The sequence below is a fragment of the Bos javanicus genome, chromosome 10, assembly GCF_032452875.1.
Source record: "Bos javanicus breed banteng chromosome 10, ARS-OSU_banteng_1.0, whole genome shotgun sequence".
NCBI lineage: Eukaryota > Metazoa > Chordata > Mammalia > Artiodactyla > Bovidae > Bos > Bos javanicus.
In genome coordinates, this window is record NC_083877.1 from 59,140,223 (window position 1) to 59,161,735 (window position 21,513).

A 21,513-nucleotide genomic window follows, 5' to 3' on the forward strand; every position below is an offset into this window, starting at 1 on the left:
TATGATATTTTTTAAATGCACAAGAAACAAACTAAATGATTAGAACCTTAAATGTGCTCTTAGAGTATTGATTTTCCAGATGTTTACCATTGACTGGGTTCTAATTCTCTTAAGAGAATTGTCCCTGAAATTGGTCTTTTAACAGAGGATATTTTTAAGGCTTTACACCATTTTGCTAAAAAAAAAAATGCCTCCTGATTGATGTAAACATGAGAAGGTCTATAAATTTTATTCCTACACATTTTAAAGTAACTTTTCTTTCTATTATAAAACAATAAATATTTGCTGTAAATAATACAGACTGCAAAAAAGAATGAAAAGATGTCATTGCTTCTTTCATTTCTGTAACCCTAGTGTCTGACTAAGAAAGAGCTCAATGCTGGAAGTCTAGAGACCTAAAGTGTAGACCTGTAATTTTATAACCCTGAGCTGCTTAGTCACTTAGCCCTCAGTTTCCTAATCATTTGAGTGAGGGAGTATTGCTAGCATTCTATCCTCTGTTTCTATCAGTAGAATTCTTTCGGTTGCTTCTGCAAAAATCCAACCTAACTTTTCTATATGAAAGAGGTCCTATCTATTCAGAATATGTGCAAAGGCCAGAGAGGAGGGCCTGTCCTCAGGAGAAACTAGACCCAGGGCCACATACTCTTCCTTCCTGCTTCTGTCCACCTTTTCATTGTCTCAGACTGGCTTTTTCTATGAAGTTAGAATCGTAGCAACTTGAAACTCCTAGGTCATCTATTCCTAACTATACCACTAGCTCGTCAGTAAAATCATGGTGCTGTCCTTAGAATAAGGGAGAGGTGTTGGGTAAGTGTGGTAGTCCTTCATTATTGGCCCAGTTTTTCTACCTTGTCCCTATTCCTATCTCATGAATATATTACTAATTATTGCTTAATTCTTCTACTTTTCCCACTTTGAGTCTCATTTTCTAACTTTATCTCATTTTTTTATCTTTTGTCGCTTTCATATATTTAGTATTTTATAATGACTGCTTTTTCCCCTAGTAGTTCTTTGCTCTTTAACCTCTGCATTCTGAAATATCTGCATTTCTGATATTGGCTATGATGGCATAAGACAAACATATGCCCCATTGGGGAGCTAAAATTGCAACTAGGTAACAAATGTAGTTGACTGTCTCAAAACACTAGTACCTTTCCATGCTTTAATGGTGACCACCTGGCTCATTGACTTAATTTGCAATGGTAACCTAAAAAAGCATAGAACTAGTATTAGGAATATAGCAAAAGCTGTTAATTTACTAAAGCATATTTTGAAGTTCGTTCTAAACTTGTTCTAGCTTGTGTCAATTTATTTGATTTAAAAATGTTTCTATGAGTCACTCCATCACAGATCTCATAATGAAAATAAAACACCTTCTCTACAAAACCGTTCCCATAGGTCAATGGGTAGTCATACCATATGACTACCCGTTTAGGCTTCCCTGGTGGCTCACGCGGTAAAGGATCTGCCTGCAATGCAGGAGCCCGAGGTTTGATTCCTGGGTCGGGAAGATCCCCTGGAGAAGGAAATGGCAACCCACTCCAGTATTCTTGCCTGGAGAATCCCATGGGCAAGAGGAGCCTGACGGGTTACAGTTCTTCGGCTTGCAGAGTTGGACACGACTAAGTGGTTAACATTTTCATACCATATGACGCTTACATTGCACGGTGAACATAAAAGCTATAACTAAACTCTTCTAAAAATAAATTTTCCATTATGTTTTAACACTAGTATCACTTTATAAATGCCAAACTTGTCTACCAGCAAACTATGTCCATTCTGTTCACATAAAAATGTCAGGATTTTAAAGGTATGTGTGGTAATAGTAAAGATGTCTTTGAGTCTTCTTTCTTCTGTGCTTAGGAAATTTTTCTTCTTTTTTTCCATCTTTGATCCCACTGACTAGAAATGTGACTTCTAGTAATCTGATCCAATGGAAAAGATTGACGTGCTCTTTGGAGTTCACTCTTGTAGATTTACCTTAACACTGTCTTCTCAGTCTGGTTTGTTAGGCAAATCAAAATGAAAATCAGATACATGATTTCTGATTTTTGTGGTTTTCACTGAAAATTTCAAGAATTAAATATTAGACATTCTAAATAACTTCTTGACCCTGGTATTAGTATATTTTTAATGAGTTGGCAGGGCAGGTAGCCATAGGAGTACAGGTAGTAAGAGCCTGTCTTTTTTTTTTCTTCATCTACCACCATACTTTGTATAGTGTCTTGCAAATAGTAGTTTCTCAGGTAGATATCTTTGAATGTATGAGAGGATGTCAGTAATGGTCTTCAGTTAAATGTTTTAAATAACAATTTGAAAATGAACTAAAATAAACTCTTTATCTGGAAATTGAATCACATCATGGGCGTTTCCTGTAAGCAACTGTATTTAATATTAGTTTATTTTCATAAACTCCTGTGATTTAACCCTTCTGTAACCCAAATCTTAACATGAGGAAAGGATTTCTGTTGCCAAGGAATTTATTCTTTTTTCTACTCAACTCGGGTATCAGTGAAATCCTCTTAAAAATAAACTCAAGTAATTTATTCTATGCTCCCCACCCACATGGAAAATAGTATAGCTAATCAGTCAAATTCTCCTAAAAATTCAGCATTTATTTATCTTCCCATGACCTGTTTGGGGCATTATTTTAAGTGTAAGATGGTTGCTCATGCAGTCTTACCTTGCTACATCTAAATGTTTCCTCTCTCCCCAGTAGACTTTACTGTCAGGAAAGAACTTTTTAATGAATTTCTCACACAGCCCACATAAAAAGACCTTAGACATGCACAAGGAAAAAATTCTGCTAAGGTTAATGTTTTAATTGGTGTATTAAGAGCAGGCAAAGCTGAAATTGGACAAGAGTCAGGATAGAGAAATGTTCTCAAGTTCTTTAGGGCTTGATCTTTTCAAGTTTGGCTTCATTGTTAATGTGGTGAGTAGACAGAAGGTTAAATGTATATTTAAATAAAGTCATCTATTTATTACAAATCTGTATATAAAAAATTTCAGTATTTCTTCTGTCCCTGTTCATTGTTATTGCTAAAAATGACTAATGACACATAGTATATGGCATAATATAAGTAAAAGCCCTTAAAATGTATAGCCCATAGAAGAAATGCTAGATATTAGTTGTCAATATAAATCAGTGCTCAAACCTTCAGTTGAATAATTTTTGTGTGGTTTATCTGTAAGTTTCTCTTATTTGTTGAGCTCTAATAAAGTGGAGTAGTATGCTAGGTGAAATTTGTTTTAGGTAACTCCAATTTTTGCTATCTGCTGCTGCTGCTAAGTCACTTCAGTCGTGTCCGACTCTGTGCGACCCCATAGACAGCCCACCAGGCTCCCCTGTCCCTAGGATTCTCCAGGCAAGAACACTGGAGTGGGTTGCCATTTCCTTTTGCTATCTACAGAGACCATTTTAGGAAAATCAGTCTACAGATGACTTTCCATCAGCTTACGGTAGGCCATAGCTGTGGCAGTAGATCATAAATGTGTGTGTGTGTCCGACTCTTTGCAACACCAAAGACTGGGGCCCACCAGGCTCCACTGTCCATGGGATTTCCCAGGCCAGAATCCTGGAGTGGGTTGCCATTTCCTTCTCCAGGGGATCTTCCCAACCCAGGGATCAAACCCATGTCTCTCGAGTCTGCTACATTGGCAGTCAGGCTCTTTACCAGCAGTGCCACCTGGGAAGCCCTAGGTCATGAATACTGGAAGATTGTTCACTTTCAGTGATTGAACAATTTCTTTTACCTTTCTTAATTTTAGAATGGTGAGAGTATCATGGTTGAACTTGCAGCTGGACCTTTTGGAAATAATGAAAAGGTAGGGGTGGCAATTAAGTACAAATGGCTGCCAGTGTATTTGTGTGTGTCCAGTTAATAATTTTGCCTTCCTGTGTAATTCATTGGTCATGTAGTGCATGTTAAGGTATTGTAAAGCTTTGTTTCTCACAAAATATAGCCCTTTTGTTAGTTATTCTAAATTATTAAATACCTATTGACTTGGGTTTCATCCTAGAATGATGGAAACTTGGTGGAAGCCACTGCTCAACCATCAGCTCCCCATGAGAAAGTAAGGATTGTATTTCAGATATGTTCATTGGACTTTAAATCATACCCTCTCAGACAAGACTCTTCTTTGGGGAAAAAAATCTAGATTGTCAAAAAAAAAATCTCTTTCAAGGCCTGAGTCCTCTATTTTTGGTAAAAAGGAAAGAAAAAACGTTAGATATGGGGATACTGGATTAATACTCTTAACTCTACATGTGTGTTGGGTTTTGTTTTTCCATAACTGCATATCTATGTCTTTCAAGCTTTCTATACATTCAGAGTATATATATGTTTAATTTATGTTCTCTGATTTCAAGCTTTTTTCCCCTCATTTTCTAAAATGTTAATTTTAAAACATTAAGTTATTCTAACATCAGTCCTTCCATTTCTGAAGATGTGGGTAAAGATTCCTAAGAAGTTTATTGGTGGTCTCTCTTTTTTTTTTTTTTTTGTAATTACAGTTACCAGTAGTCATCAGGGTACCAAAACTGGCCTATTTCTCAGTAATGAGTGTCTGTCTCATGCCAGTTTCAATACTGGGTTTTGGAGACATCATTGTACCAGGTAAGCAATTGTTTGTAACAATTTAAGTGAAAATAGACTGATGATTTAAATTGTCAGATGTGCAGTATCATATATCAGATGTTAAAAGTTACCTGCTCTTTAAGTATTTCTGGCTAATGCTAGAGTGACATTCAGTGACAGGAATGGAGAAAAAGTGTTTTGATGGGTAGAAGATAAAGCCCAAATAGTAACAACCAAAGTATATCTCCCAGGGCTCAAAAAATGCCTTAGAAGAAGTAACTAGGCTCAATTTGACCTCTTCCCCAAGAAAGTATATAATAAATCCCCTTTAAAAGTTGAGTTTAATAATGCTAAATATATTATAATTTCTGTTACTTATGTTTTAAAACAATAGTTATTTGTTTAAACTAAGTTATTTGAACTAAGCAAGGTCGTGATAAAGAGGAAAACACCATAGAACAACAGGTAGTAGGGCACTATAATACCAAAAAAATAAAGTGTGTGGTGGAATTGATTGCTTTCTACTAGAATGTCTGCTCTGACAGTTAATGCAGTTTGGCCTATTTTCCTCACTGGGTTACCTATAGAATAAACTTAATCCCAGCCCAGGAATAATATAGTATTCAGTTCAATTCATCGCTCAGTCATGTCCAACTCTTTGCAACCCCATGAACCGCAGCACAACAGGCTTCCCTGTCCATCACTAACTCCTGGAGTCCACCCAAACCCATGTCCATCGAGTCGGTGATGCCATCCAACCATCTCATCCTCTGTTGTCCCATTCTCCTCCTGCCTTAAATCCTTCCCAGCATCAGGGTCTTTTCAAATGAGTCAACTCTTCTCATCAGGTAGCCAAAGTATTGGAGTTTCAGCTTCATCATCAGTCCCTCCAATGAACACCCAAGACTGATCTCCTTTAGGATGGGCTGGTTGGATCTCCTTGCAGTCCAAGGGACTCTCAAGAGTCTTCTCCAACACCACAGTTCAAAAGCATCAATTCTTCAGTGCTCAGCCTTCTTACAGTCCAACTCTCACATCCATACATGACCACTGGAAAAACCATAGCCTTGACTAGATGGGCCTTTATTGGCAAAATAATGTCTCTGCTTTTGAATATGCTGTCTAGTTTGGTCATAACTTCCTTCCAAGGAGCAAATTAAAAATTTCATGGCTGCACTCACCATCTGCAGTGATTTTTGAGCCCAGAAAAATAAAATCAGCCACTGTGTCCACTGTATCCCCGTCTATTTGCCATGAAATGATGAAACCGGATGCCATGATCTTTGTTTTCTGAATGTTGAGCTTTAAGCCAACTTTTTCACTTTCATCAAGAAGCTCTTTAGTTCTTCTTCACTTTCTGCCATAAGGGTGGTGTCGTCTGCATATCTGAGGTTATTGATATTTCTCCCGGCTATCTTGATTCCAGCTTGTGCTTCTTCCAGCCCAGTGTTTCTCATGATGTACTCTGCATATAAGTTAAATAAGCAGGGTGACAATATACAGCCTTGACATACTCCTTTTCCTATTTGGAACCAGTCTGTTGTTCCATGTCCAGTTCTAACTGTTGTTTCCTGACCTCCATACAGGTTTTTCAAGAGGCAGGTCAGGTGGTCTGGTATTCCCATCTCTTTAAGAATTTTCCACAGTTGATTGTGATCCACACAGTCAAAGGCTTTGGCATAGTCAATAAAGCAGAAATAGATGTTTTCCTAGAACTCTCTTGCTTTTTCAGTGATCCAGCAGATGTTGGCAATTTGGTCTCTGGTTCCTCTGCCTTTTCTAAAACCAGCTTGAACATCTGGAAGTTCACAGTTAACGTATTGCTGAAGCCTGGCTTGGAGAATTTTAAGCATTACTTTACTAGTGTGTGAGATGAGTGCAATTGTGTGGTAGTTTGAGCATTCTTTGGCATTGCCTTTCTTTGGGATTGGGATGAAAACTGACCTTTTCCAGTCCTGTGGCCACTGCTGAGTTTTCCAAATTTGCTGGCATATTGAGTGCAGCACTTTCACAGCATCATCTTTCAGGATTTGAAATAGCTCAACTGGAATTCCATCACCTCCACTAGCTTTGTTTGTAGTGATGCTTCCTAAGGCCCACTTGACTTCACATTCCAGAATATCTAGCACTAGGTGAGTGATCATACCATTGTGATTATCTTGGTTGTGAAGATCTTTTTTGTACAGTTCTGTGTATTCTTGCCACCTCTTCTTAATATCTTCTGCTTCTGTTAGGTCCATACCATTTCTGTCCTTTATTGAGCCCATCTTTGCATGAAATGTTCCTTTGGTATCTCTAATTTTCTTGAAGAGATCTCTTGTCTTTCCCATTCTGTTGTTTTCTTCTATCTCTATGCATTGATCGCTGAGGAAGACTTTCTTATCTCTCCTTGCTATTCTTTGGAACTCTGCATTCAAATGGGTATATCTTTCCTTTTCTCCTTTGCTTTTTGCTTCCCTTCTTTTCACAGCTACTTGTAAGGCCTCCTCAGACAACCATTTTGCTTTTTTGCATTTCTTTTTCTTGGGGATGCTCTTGATCCCTGTCTCCTGAACAATGTCACGAACCTCCGTCCATAGTTCATCAGGCACTCTGTTTATCAGATCTAGTCCCTTAAATCTATTTCTCACTTCCACTGTATAGTCGGTCATAAGGGATTTGATTTAGGTCGTACCTGAATGGTCTAGTGGTTTTCTCCACTTTCTTCAATTTCAGTCTGAATTTGGCAATAAGGAGTTCATGATCTGAGCCATAGTCAGCTCCCGGTCTTGTTTTTGCTGACTGTATAGAGCTTCTCCATCTTTGGCTGCAAAGAATATAATTAGTCTGATTTTGGTGTTGACCATCTGGTGATGTCCATGTGTAGAGTCTTCTCTTTTGTTGTTGGAAGAGGGTGTTTGCTATGACCAGTGTGTTCTGAACTCTATTAGCCTTTGCCCTGCTTCATTCTGTACTCCAAGGCCAAATTTGCCAGTTACTCCAGGTGTTTCTTGACTTCCTACTTTTGCATTCTAATATAGAAGTAATTAATAATGTTTCTCAGTCAGCTGGTAGTGTGTCCTTCTTCACTTTTCTTACTGTCTCCTTGTGTACTAAAGGGCTGTGCCTAGGTAAAGAGTACTGGCTCTTCTGAAAAAGCCCTGTCATTGACATAGTAAAGCCAGATAGAGAAACACATATTGTTGCCATGTGAGCTGGATGGCAAAGTCCAGTGTAGCAGCTGTCTTAGGCCAGTGAGACTCCTTTCATGTAATTGATAAGGTAGGGAATGCTTTCTATTAAGTAACCTTAAAGTTCTTGAATATCTTTAAACTTACCCTTCTTTTTACCAGTCCCACAGCATGTGCTATTAAAAGCACATAGCATAGAATTGGTGAAAACAATATGCTAGCTAATAAAAATTATGTTTTTAATGGCTTAGGAAAATGTTTAATATATGGTATTAAGTTTAAAGAAATCAGCATATAAAATTTTGTCTGGAATTTGAGGTAGTTTAAAGTTCTAATGATGCAAAAATGAATGTTAAATACAATGCAACATGTACTTTTACCATAGTTAACAACTGAATTTGTATTGCTATTGTTATTTTAAGAATGTAATGTGAAATTTTTTTTAGGCCTGTTGATTGCATACTGTAGAAGATTTGATGTTGAGGTTGGCTCTTCTGTATACTATGTTTCCTCCACAATTGGTAAATTTTTGTTTTTTCTTTTTGTTATATTGAGTTGTATCATCCGTAGGAAAAGGTCTAAAAGTAAGGAGTCCTGGATTCTAATTCTTCACTATTAATTAATAAGATGCTTTTTCCATCAAATAGAGATAATTATAGTTTACTACCTATATCACAAGGTTTTTGAGGATTGAAAAGGAAATTATATATGAAAGAAGATTCTACACATAAAAAGCTTATTAGAGCATATGGCACGTAGGTAGTTGATACTAGTATAATACTAGGTTTTTAAAAAATACTGTATAATATTTACATATTAATATAGATAAACTTATGGGCACAATAATACCTGGGACAGCAGGGGTAGTTGCTACTTGTCTTACTTCTTTTCTTGAAAACAGACAAGAGCAAGCAATAAGCCAAAAAATACTTTTCTACTTCTGAACATATCAAATATATATCTCAAAATCAATACACCAGAATTCTTTATTCTTAGGTAAATGGTCTGCACCAGAGCCATTTAGATACTGTTCTAGAAAGGTTTTTAGTTCCACAGTGGAATTAAATCTTGTAAATTAAATGTACATCAGCAGTTAGAAAAGGATTTTTCTAGAAGTAGTTCCTCTGACAGCAAGAAAGAACAGCTAAATGAGTGAAAGGATGAAGAAAGGGTAGAAATTATAAAGAAATAATAAAAACAGTCTGAGCCCATTAAGTATGATACTCCCTAAAGGCATTAACATGTTAGCATGCAGCAGTAGTCAGTGTGATAGAATAAAGAAACATTCAGTGAAAAGACAGAAAAGACTGTAAATTAGGACAACTCACTTCACTTCACTGGTCCTCCATTGCCTCACTTTACTTCACTATTCCTCCATTGTAACTTTGGGCAACTCACTTCATTGGTCCTCCATTGCATCATCTGTAAAACGAGAAGGTGGACTGCATTGTCCGTAAAAGCCCTACTAGTTCCAGTTTTCTGAGATCCAGTGCTCATATTGAGACGCAGAGTCATTAATAAAAGATCAAATGAAGTTTGATATGCGATCATTGACAATGACCAGGAAGTATATAATCAATATTAGAAAGATTTTTTAAAACAACCTTTGGTACCTGTAGGCACAGATTTTAGTTATCTAAAATGTGGAACAACTTAACATCCTTAATAGTGGCAGATAACTGAGACTTTCTTGAATCATTATCTTTATCAATGATTAAGAATTAATTATGTTATTAATGATTAATTATAGTGGAAATACTAAACAGTTTCCACATTTTTCAAAAGCTCTGTAGAATGTCTCTCCTGACTACTCTCTAGGAAAATAATGAAATTATGAAAAGAAGTCATAGGGCAAAAACATTCTGAGAAATATTTGAAAACCAGTACTTCAGTGAGGGAATTAAAATCCACCTTTGATAGCATAAAAATGACTGATACTTGATATTCTTGCAGCCTATGCCATTGGCATGATTCTTACATTTGTTGTTCTGGTGCTGATGAAAAAGGGGCAACCTGCTCTCCTCTATTTAGTACCTTGCACACTTATTACTGCCTCACTTGTTGCCTGGAGACGTAAGGAAATGAAAAAGTTCTGGAAAGGTAGCAGCTATCAGGTATGTGCTTATATCTTGGTTACTAAGTTATAACATTGCCTAACTTTGGTTGGGAACTGCTTGTATATATCAAAGCTTTATATATTTATTCTCAAAGCTTTTACATGCCTAAAACTTGCCTTGAATTTACCAGAGGGCCCAAAGTTTCTTTCCACCACTACCCCCTTACTTGTCGCCTGCTGCATCATCACTTCTCATCCTCACTGCAATCTGATGCCAAAATTCTGGTGACTCAAGATACAAGTACCAAGAAGCATGGGAGGGCATCAGGGAAAATCAAAACAGCACTTCAACATGAGTTTTCAGAATCCACACAAAAGTCGACTTCATGGAAGATAAGAGCCATGTTTAAGTACTAAATTTTGATGCTGACACCACTAGCTATTTATAGTAAGAGTCCTCAGGTTTTGCAGATAAAAAGTATACTCTCTCCAGCATCTAAATGGGCCTAAGCAAATGGAAATGGGCACTCATTTCAGGTTTAAATGGATCAAGACTGCCTTTTCTGTAAAATTCCTACAACAGAGAATATCCAGATAGCAGAATCTATCATGTTTGAGTTGTTTCTTCATTGAAGTTAAAGCCCTTTGTTCTTTTCCTAAATGTTATCGGTATTCCTGTAAAGTTTGTTTGTTTGCATTGAAATTAAAGAGAGTTGGGAAACTCTAGCCTGTTGAGGTCAGGGTCATGGCATTGATTCCTTCATGAGGCAGTTAACTCTGCTTTGCCCTATTACAGCAAACTGTGTTCCACTATCCACTCTCATGCTTTTGTTTCAGTGATCACATGAACAAAACTAAAGATACTTTGGGTAGATAGCTGTAATTCCATTAGTAGATAAACAGTTCAAAGTTCATATCCATCTTGTGGTTGGTTCTAGTGTCATCTTTATTTAACAAGAGGTGATTCGCACATTAAGTTAGACTACTATTAACATAATTGAAAAAAGCACCAACCTAGAATTCTTTCAGGTAAGTCTTGTAATTTCTTTGAGATTAGGATAGAATACCTGCCCTTCCTACCTCCCAATTCCAGTTTCTCAACTTGTATTTATAGACATAGAATTAGTTTATGGCCACAAGGTCCTTGACTCAACTAATAAGGTAGCTTGTAACTTTCATGAAGATGACACTCACATGGAATATTTTACAGATTTTTTTCAAAGTAAAAGTATGTCCTACAGCACAAACTCTAATACTAGTTTTGAAAGTCATATCCTAAGAGGTGCTCTTTGTCGTCATTTTTTTTAAAAATAGTTATCTGTTTCTTCATTTAGCAAATGTTTATTGAGCAGTTCTATGAGCCAGATACTATTTTAGGTGCTGATGATAAAAGATGAACAAGTTAGAACAAGCCTACTCTCATGGCCTCTTGAAAGTTAGAGTCTCTTGGAGGATACAGATAGAGTCACTAACAATAAAGTATGATGAATGTATTAGTTATGGCAGGGTGCCTTGAAGACTAGAAGTAGCATACCAGTGCTTATGGTTTTGAGACAGTCAAAGGTGATGTGGGCAAGGAAGACTTCTTAACAGAATGTTAAGTTTATGTTGAAACTTTTAAGACTGAGCCTTGTGTTCCATGTTGAAAGAACCATGACATAAAAGGCTCAGAGGGAAGAGCTTTGACAGATTTAGGAACCACATGACAGAGTGGCCATTCCTATTGAATAAGAATAGGGGAGTGCAGGAAATGAAAACTGGAGAAGCAAGCAAGGGAAAGAGGCTGTATGGACTTAATAAGCCATATTAAAGAGCTTGGACTCTCTCCTAAGAACATTGGAGACCATTTAAGAGTTTTAAGAAATCTAGAAAATGGATTGAAAGAAGGCAAAACTTGAGGCAGCTATTACAATGAAAAGCTGTAGTAGCCAGAATTAGCATGGTACTGAGACTGGTCAAGAGAAATTTAGAAGCATAATAAATGCAACCTAGTGATAGATTCAGTTAGGGAGAAGAGAATAAAGTAGAATCCAAGGTTTTTGGCTTGTGTAACTGAGTGGGTGGATAGTGATACCATTCACTGAGATTAAGAAGGGCAACAGATTTGAGATAAGATGATGAATTCAGTGTTGGAAATTTCAAAATACCTAGGGGACTACCAGGAAAAGAGAAATCAGCAGTTGAATAAACATCTCCTGATATGCAGGAGATAGGCCTAACTAGAGACAGAAATTTGGGAGTGTTACTAGCATACTCTGTGAGTGAGTGAGAATGTAGAGGGAGAAGAAAAGACTCAGGACAGAACTGTGACCAAGAGATTTCTACTTTTAGGAGCAGTTATCTTATTAACTGATCATGAGGTAAATCAGGAGAAGGAGGATGAGCAACACAGGGAAACTTTGTTTAGGGTTGGCATTAAGTCTTTTTTTAAGTTAGAATTTAAATTTGGGACAGCTAGTGAGAGCATATGGTACTATCTTATGGAATTAAGTATGTTTGCTGGTATTTTCATCACCAGTATTTCATTTTTACTTGTAAAATTTTCTTTCTCCTTTAGTACAGCTTTAAGGGTGCGGTGGTTTATTATAAGCACCTTTCCTCCTTTCTCTTTCTATGCTGTTTCCTGAGGAGAAAGGAGATGCTAGGTAAGACTGGACTTCAACCAAAGGATGCATTTATATTCCCTATGAATAAGTGCTCTGCCCTGGACCATCTGAATTTTACTCTTAAAAACTGTGACTTTGAAATGATGATTCTCCTTCATAGCAGCTACTATAAAGTTTAAAATCATTGGAGCTAGACCCAAAGCCGTAGTAAACACCCTGGAAGGGTGGACTCCAAGGCCTTCCCTGTAAGACGTAGAAGCTAACTAAGATAATTGATTGTAGGAGAATCCATTTTAAAGAGTCTGAAAAGTTAGGACAGTTTTGGTTATACACTTCTCACTTGTAGGGTGGAATCATAATTTCATTGGAGAAGGAAATAGCATTCCACTCTAGTATTCTTGCCTGGAAAATCCCATGGACAGAGGAGCCTGGTGGGCTACAGTCCACAAGGTTGCAAAGAGTTGAACACGACTGAGTGACTAACACACACACACACACACACACTGACACACATCATAATTTCATTAGGTAAGACACTCAGAATACAAATACCACATAGTAACAGCATGGAGTCTGGTGTCAGACCACCTAAGTTTGAAGTTTTGTTAATTATTAGTAATGTGACATTAACTCCTAAGTTGCTTCAGTCGTGTCCGACTCTGTGCGACCCCTGAGACAGCAGCCCACCAGGCTCCCCCATCCCTGGGATTCTCCAGGCAAGAACACTGGAGTGGGTTGCCATTTCCTTTTCCAATGCATGAAAGTGAAGTCGCTCAGTCGTGTCCGACTCTGAGCAACCCCACAGACTGCAGCCTACCAGGCTCTTCCGTCCATGGGATTTTCCAGGCAAGAGTACTAGAGTGGGGTGCCATTGCCTTAGGCAAGTTACTTAACATCTCAGTGCCTCAGTTTCCTCCAATGGGATAGGAATCAGCCTACCTCACGGTTGTAACAAATGCAAACTGCTTAGCACAGTATCTGGCACATCATTAGCACTATAAATGTATTTGCTATTATTATTTTATGAATTGAGTTTTTTTGTTTTGGTTTAACTTGTTGCTTTGGTGATCATCTTTCACTTCATTAACTGATTTCCATTTTCCTGTTTTGAATATTAAAACTTTGGATCTTTGTTAAATCTGCTTTCTTAACTTACTTGTGAAAGGCCATCACAAGCCTCAGAGCAAAGATTTTGTTAAAATGGTCATTTTCCCACCGTGCACTAAATTTTAAAATATTAAGAATGGACATTTGCTGAACTTTTAGGCGAGCTAGTTGCAGAATATTATAAACTGCTGCCAGGAGACAGTCTATTTTTCCCCACAACTAGGGCTTCCCTCATGGCTCAGATGGTAAAGAATCTGCCTGCAATGCAGGAGACCTGGGTTCTATCCCTGGGTGGGGAAGATCATGTGAAGAAGGGAATGGCTGCCCACTCCAGTATTCTTGCCTGGAGAATTCCATGGACAGAGGAACCTGGTGGGCTACTGTCTACAAAGTCACAAAGACACCACACACACACAGCATTCATAAAAGTTGTAGAATGTAATGCCTTCTATTAATGTGAAAAAGAAAATCTCTCATTCCTTTTGTCTAACCTTTAAGGTCCAGGTTAATTTAGCTTGAATGTTGTTATTTGTGGGAGACAGTATTATTATAGACTTTGGCATCAGTTCTGGCAAGTTAATCTCTAAAGATTCCTCATTCATCAAGTGAGGTTGGATCTACAGGCAGGTAGGAGAATCTAATCTAAAGAGATAAATTAGCCCAAGGCTTTGAAAGGCAAGTGGATATTGAAATCAGATAAGGCTGGCAGAGGCTTTGGAAGTAGAACAGGGAACCTCAATAAGTCTGGTAAAATAAAGGGAAGCTATGTCTGAATTTAGTGTAGGAGAGACCTGAGAGTCAGACCCGAAGACAACTCTCAGGCAGTTACTGGTTCATCTCTTTGGCTAACAGTTCACTCTTCTCCCCTGCCTCCATTGTCTGTTTCCAGAATATCTCTTATATAACTCCCAGCTCAAAATCTGCCATCTCTAAGCATATATCCAAGAGTTCTCCATTTGAAATTAGGTTCACCTTTCTCCATACTTTCTTTAGACTTTGATGTTAAATACTTATTAACATCTGCCTTGTAGTGTAGATACTTATGAAGGAATGCCTCCCCAGGTAGCACTAGTGGTAAAGAAACCGCCTGCTAACGACGACATGAGACATGAGTTCAATCCCTGGGTTGGGAAGATTTCCTGGAGTAGGAAATGGCAACCCATTCCAGTATTCTTGCCTGGAAAATCCCATGGACAGAGGAGCCTAGTGGGCTACAGTCCATAGGGTCACAAGAGTCAGACATGACTGAGCACACACACCCTCACTAATTAGCTCCTAGGTGTTAGGAACCCACAGTGCTGATAGCACTGTTTTATATACTGTAAGTTCTCAGTCTATGTTTATTGATATTATTATTCATGCAAAGCAATTAGAATGTTCAGTCCTTAATCCACTGACCTTTTTAATCACTTTTGTGTGTGTGTATAAATTTCTAGATTGTGTTTTAACAGCCTTCAAACAATTACCAGAATTGTTATAAGGTATTATAAAAGTATATTTTATTTATTAGTTATTGACATTGTGTCCGACTCTTCGTGACCCCATGGACTGTAGCCCACCAGGCTCCTCCATCCATGGAATTTTCTAGGCAAGAGTACTGGAGTGGGTTGCCATTTCCTTCTCCAGGGGATCTTCCCAACCCAGGAATTGAACCCGGGTCTCCCGCGTTGGCGGGCAGACGCTTTACCGTCTGAGCCACCAGGGAATCACTACTATAAAAGTATGGCACTTTTTAAATACTAGACTTCTATATCTCTATAGTCTTTATATATAACCATTTTGCAAGTGCCAAAAGTTTTGGCTGCTGTTTGAAAGAATCAAATGTAAAGCAAGTAATATAAATTAAAATCAGAATCTCAGGTGATGCCACATTTGTTTATGCTGCTATTGTTTGGTTCATTCTAATCCTTGATATTAGAGTTGAGTATAAGAGTAGCAGAAAGCAGGACTTTGTACTGGAAATTTTTAATTCATGGGTAGCCCTGATGACCTTTTTATGTTGTTTTCAAAGGACAAATTATACCTCTTTCATTGCTGAAACTTAGAGACTTCATAGAAATACTTTAGTATTTTACTTAAAGTCTTTCAGCCCTTCCATGAGTTTCTCTGATCAAGAGAAATAATGTTTTCTAATAGGATTTCACTAATATAATACTACTTTGGAAATCTTTATTTTATATTCTTTCCTATAGCTAAAAAGCTACTTACCCTGTATTTTTTATGAACTTTTTTTTCTGGATTGCTTCAAGAGCCACAGTATTCAGTTTCATTTATTTTCTAGTGAGTGTAGAGAAAGTTAAGGTATTCTTTCTCTAGAGAGAAACTTGAAGCCATGGCGTAATTATTCTGGCACACAGAACAATTAATAGAAAAATTTTAGGGGAGAATTTTTTTGCTTCTAATCCTAAATCAGTGGAGTTAGATTTATGCAGCAACCTCCAATGGGTGGGAAGTAAGTTTTCAGTTTGTTAATATTCAGTAAACAGTGGGTTAGTCTCTGCTAAATGTCACTAGTGCTTCTAATTATTTTTAGAAGTCACAAGCTGTAACTGACAAGTCAAAATACAGAGATACTTAGAACAGCTCTGCTGTAGTATCAGCCGCTCTCCAGTTACTGCAGCAACATGAGCACTTTTATTAGACTGTTTCAGGAGATTGGTTCAGAGCTATCAGTAAATGCTGGGTTAGCTGACCCAATTTCAGAGGACATCTTTCTAACTTGAGCTTGCTTATTTACTATGAAAAAATAATCATTTATTATGACAAAACAATTTACATGAATTTTGCCAGCTAATTTTATTACCTATATTAATTTTTGTTGTGTTTTTAAAAACCTGTTTCAAGTTTGCACTTCTCTGTTTCTATACTGTTTTTATTGAAAAGTCAGTGATGAAAAATAAATGCAGAGTAGAGATACTACTTCTCAGTAAGTTGGTTTTACAAGTTTTTTTTAAATATATCTCTTTATTTAGGAATTAGATTACAGTGCCAATGAGGTACCAAAGAATTAGGAAAGAAGAAGCATATTATAACTTAGAGTGTGTAGACTATTATTTCATTAGGTGACAGTTATCAGGATCAGCAGGTCTTGGAGAAGAGTGTTTCCCCACCATCCATTCTTCAGTTTTGTGTCCCCACAGCTCCAGCCTCTTACCCAGTGTCTAAACTACTAGAAAAAAAAGGGCCTAAATATATCTTATATGCTTCTCCTTTCCCTGTCATATAAATTGTAACTAAAATCAGCTCTTCAACAACTTCATCTTTTCTATTACCTATCTTGATTTGGGATTTGATCCCTTACTCCAGAAGTGATATGATTATGCAAGATTATAGTAATAATCTTAGGGATATCTTTGGCAAATAGAGGACCACAAAACTGATTGTTCAGGGGCTTGAAATGACTCATAGAATATAAGCAGGTTGGGGTTTTACAAGTTGACTCCATCACTTGAGACATTATCAACTGAAAGCTTCAGCTCATGTTTGTATTCTTCTTTGGCAAGTTCCAGAGACCCCATTTGGAATTATTCTTTTCTCTGCTTCCTCTTCCAAAAAGCAGTAAAGCTTTTAGACTCAATTTTTAAAAATAAGAATATTTATTTTCCTTGTCTTCTACTCCTTGATGAAGGAGAAGGGAAAAAGTACATCAGTTCAGTTCAGTCGCTCAGTCGTGTCCGACTCTTTGCAACCCCATGGACTGCAGCACGCCAGGCTTCGCTGTCCCTCACCAACTCCCAGAGCCTATTCAAACTCATGTCCATTGAATCGGTGATGCCATCCAACCATCTCATCTGTTGTTGTCCCCTTTCTCCTCCCGCCTTCAATCTTCCCCAGCATCAGGGTCTTTTCCAATGAGTGAATTCTTTGTATCAGGTGGCCAGAGTATTGGAGTTTCAGTTTCAGCATCAGTCCTTTCAGTGAATATTCAGGGCTGATTTCCTTTAGGATTGACTGATTGGATCTCCTTGCAGTCCAAGGGACTCTCAAGAGTCTTCTCCACCACCACAGTTCAAAAACATCAATTCTTCCGCACTCAGGTTTCTTTATAGTCCAACTTTCACATCCATACATGACTACTGGAAAAACATAGCCTTGACTAGATGGACCTTTGTTGGCAAAGTAATGTCTCTGCTTTTTAATATGCTGTCTAGGTTGGTCATAGCTTTTCTTCCAAGGAGCAAGTGTCTTTTAACTTTATGGCTGCAGTCACCATCTGCAGTGATTTGGGGGCCCAAGTAAATAAAGTCTGTCACTGTTTCCATTGTTTTCCCATCTATTTGCCATGAAGTGATGGGACCAAATGCCATGATCTTCGTTTTCTGAATGTTGAGTTTTAAGCCAACTTTTTCACTCTCCTCTTTCAATTTCATCAAGAGACTCTTTAGTTCTTCGCTTTCTGCCATAAGGGGTAGTGTCATCTGCATATCTGAGGTTATTGATATTTCTCCTGGCAATCTTGATTCCAGCTTGTGCTTCATCCAGCCTGGCATTTCCCATGATGTACTCTGCATATAGGTTAAGTAAGCAGGGTGACAATATATAGCCTTGACATACTCCTTTCCCAATTTGGAACCAGTCTTTTATTCCATGTCCAGTTCTAACTGTTGCTTCTTGACTTGCATACAGATTTCTCAGGAGGCAGGTCAGGTGGTCTGGTATTCCCATCTCTTTGAGAATTTTCCACAGTTTATTGTGATCCACACAGTCAAAGGCTTTGCCATAGTCAATAAAGCAGAAGTAGATGTTTTTCTGAAACTCACTTGCTTTTTCGATGATCCAGCAAATGTTGGCAATTTGATCTCTGATTCCTCTGCCTTTTCTAAATCCAGTATTTAAATTTAATCACTAAAAATCTTTGACCGTCTTCAGAAAGACATGAAGTATTTTTTTTTCTATTTTTAGGTAGTTTTATATGAAGAACAGGGTAAAAACACTGAAAATATTTAAGCAGTTTCTTCCTTTATCTCCAAATATGATAATATTTTTATGAGAATATGAGAGGAATTAAAGTGATCATTTGAGAAAAGTTTTAACTGGTAATTCTGCTAAAATAGTCTATGCTGCTAAGTCACTTCAGTCGCATCCGACTCTGTGTGACCCCATAGACGGCAGCCCACCAGGCTCCCCTATCCCTGGGATTCCCCAGGCAAGAACACTGGAGTGGGTTGCCATTTCCTTCTCCAATGCATGAAAGTGAAAAGTGAAAGTGAAGTCGCTCAGTCATGTCTGAGTCGTAGCGACCCCATGGACTGCAGCCCACCAGGCTCCTCGGTCCATGATAGTCTATAGCAAATGTATTATTCTTGATTTTGTTTTTAGATATCATTTGACCTTTAAGTACTTTTAATTTCTTTATTCTTAGTAGAAATTTTTTTCATACAGTCTTTTAAAAATTTCATATGTCATTTTTAAATTATCCTAAGGTCAATATTCAAAGCATCAACCAGGTTACACTGTCCCTGAACCAGCATAGTGATTTGTGGAACCAGTTTTAGTTTTCCACCTCCAGGAGTGGACACTGCTTGCATCAGGAATATCTTGTGGTGGAGTCTCCACTGCCACACAGGGCGATATTCATATTGGGAGATGGAAGTAGTGGAAGATCCAGAGAAAGCACTTATCACATTGGCCCTGAGTCCAATGATTAGGCTTCCTGAAGGAGCTGTCACCCTGAGCATGTCCTGAGGAATGTGGCTGTGGAAACAGTACATTGCTCCAAAAAGAGTGCTTGGTTCAATGGAACACTCTGTGTCTTTTTTTTTTTTTTAAATTTGGAATCCTTTTGCCAAATTCGTGACTTGGGGCAAGTTGAAAATTTACATTTCCTAACATCTTTTATTTATGCCTAGATGATGGACCATCTGGACTATGCAACAAATGAAGAAAACCCTGGGACTGCTGGTGAACAGATTGTCCAACAATAATATCATGTGGATGTGCAATAATGTGTCGATTGATTTTCTACAAATTAAGAGTTTGACTTTTTAAATTGACTTTTGAATTGACAATCTGAAAGAAACTTCAACGATATGCTTGCAAATATGTATCTATAAGAGCTGGTACTGACAGTTAATTACATGATAAATAATTAAAATACAATTGCTTTTAACTATGTTAAAGTTGTGCCTTCACATTAAATAAAAGCATATGGTCTGTGTAATTTTCAGGATGTATTATATATAGTATATTTTTATAAGAAAAAAAAAACTCTTCACCTACCCCTATACTTGTCTTACTGAAGTCTGTTTCTTTCAACTCTAATGATAGATAAAAGTATTTGTCAAAGTGAGTTTCTGAGCAGATTTTACTGTAAAGAATTATGCAAACTTTTTGCTCTATAGAACTGTTTAAGATCATTTAAGAAGGCAGTTCAGCAGTGGAATTTTGGACCTTTTATCACTGCAAAGGTTAGAAATATATGATTTGGGAATATAGATAAAAGTGTATTTTTGTAGCATAAGTTTTAAAAAATCCCAATCCTTTTTTAAACTTGAGAACCTAAATTACTTCAGATTGCATATGTGTTATATTAGAATATTTTTCCATCTATAGAGAAATATATAAAACTAGTCATTTGAAAGGAAACAAAAATTGAAATCCACATTTTTCAGTGGTCTTCTGTTTCCTTGAAGATGTAGCTTAAATTTCTAAACTAACCTATAATTCCACTATGGTATTTCTGATCTCTGAAGTTTGGATCTACTAATGTTAAGATTAAGACTTAATATTTTGTAAAAATTATTTTTCTTAGCAAATTATATATTAATACATATGACTTATTGTTTGAGTATTAACATCTCTAATAATCCCTTCCTCTACCTTCCCTCCCCTAATTCCTACTCCTTTCCCCATAGGCGACCACTGTTAGCTTTTTAAAATTTGGGTGAAGCATGGTTTACTAATATACAAACTGTGCTTCAGAGGAAAGAATTGGAGACAGAAAACAGGATACTGGGTGTTAGTCTCAATTTAATTACAAAGTTTGAGTAAATTTTATTAGCTCAATGCAATTGTATCTCAGTTTTCTCATCTGCAAAATGAGTATGTTAGACCAAGTAATCACTCTGGTTCCTTCCAACTTGAAAAAATTTTCTCATTCTTTGTTCAGTCTCATATGTGAACTTGAACATTATCCTGTGAGTCATAGGTCACATTGTCTATTTTCTTTTCTTTTGAAGAAATCTCCAAGTGAAACATGATTGCAAAGACAGCAAGATTTTGTATTTCTGTAAATAATGTATAAGATATGTGAACACATCTACGATTTTTCATTGTAAGGCCAGTTTTACTGATTAAAAGATAAAGCTAACACCTTTCAAAAATGTTTCAAACCTTTGATGTTTGATCTAAATTTAGCATTTGAGGGAATTAGATACTTTTGATTCATTGATATCTTCCCAGATTGTTAAGTTACTGAGTAATTTACAGATGTAGAAGCTCCCTTGAGAGCCCTTCTTTCTACTTAATAGACTTATGGGTCACTTGGTTTATGGCAAATGACAAATAAGTATCTGACAAGTAAGAGTTCATGTTGATTTTGCCTCCATAATATCAAGTTTGAATTTTTTCCAAAGAATCTAATTTATTTGGCAGACTCGGATAGAGAGAAGAACAGATTAAGTGCCAGGTGAAAGCTCCCAACTATATTTTCATTTATAATATCAATAAAATGTTTGCCAAAATACAGCTTTTTTAAGTAAAGTTATCTGCACTCTTATTCCAGCTTTAGGATATTCAAAAACTTCGACCACATTTTGTGAAGAATGTTACAGAAAATTTTATACCTAGAAATCTGGAATTTTAGTTCTTTGATACAAATTCTACTTTATCCAACCACTAGTAAGAAGGTAAAATCTTGTTCTAGTTTGGTATTTAAATCTTACTGATTAAATAGAAAAAACAAAAAGTGAAATTCCTTGAGTTTCTCTGTCTTCAGTATCAACTTTGTATTACTTAATCCTTTCTAGCAACTGAACTGAAAATATTTATAA

The 21,513-nt window shown here is 37.0% G+C and overlaps 1 protein-coding gene across 2 annotated transcripts in view; it reads left to right on the plus strand.

Moving 5' to 3' along the window:
• The window catches only part of SPPL2A (signal peptide peptidase like 2A), a 54,907-nt gene extending 35,225 nt beyond the window's left edge, over positions 1–19,682 (plus strand). Inside the window, exons 11-16 of one of the 2 annotated variants that reach the window (XM_061428778.1) lie at positions 3,775–3,831; positions 4,027–4,080; positions 4,520–4,622; positions 8,200–8,274; positions 9,707–9,867; positions 19,372–19,682. In XM_061428778.1, the coding sequence (XP_061284762.1) occupies positions 3,775–3,831; positions 4,027–4,080; positions 4,520–4,622; positions 8,200–8,274; positions 9,707–9,867; positions 19,372–19,446 (525 nt within the window). In that variant the 3' untranslated portion in view covers positions 19,447–19,682. The remainder of the gene's footprint in view (positions 1–3,774; positions 3,832–4,026; positions 4,081–4,519; positions 4,623–8,199; positions 8,275–9,706; positions 9,868–19,371) is intronic. The other variant, XM_061428777.1, reaches the window with a different exon arrangement.
• Positions 19,683–21,513: the final 1,831 nt, after the last annotated feature.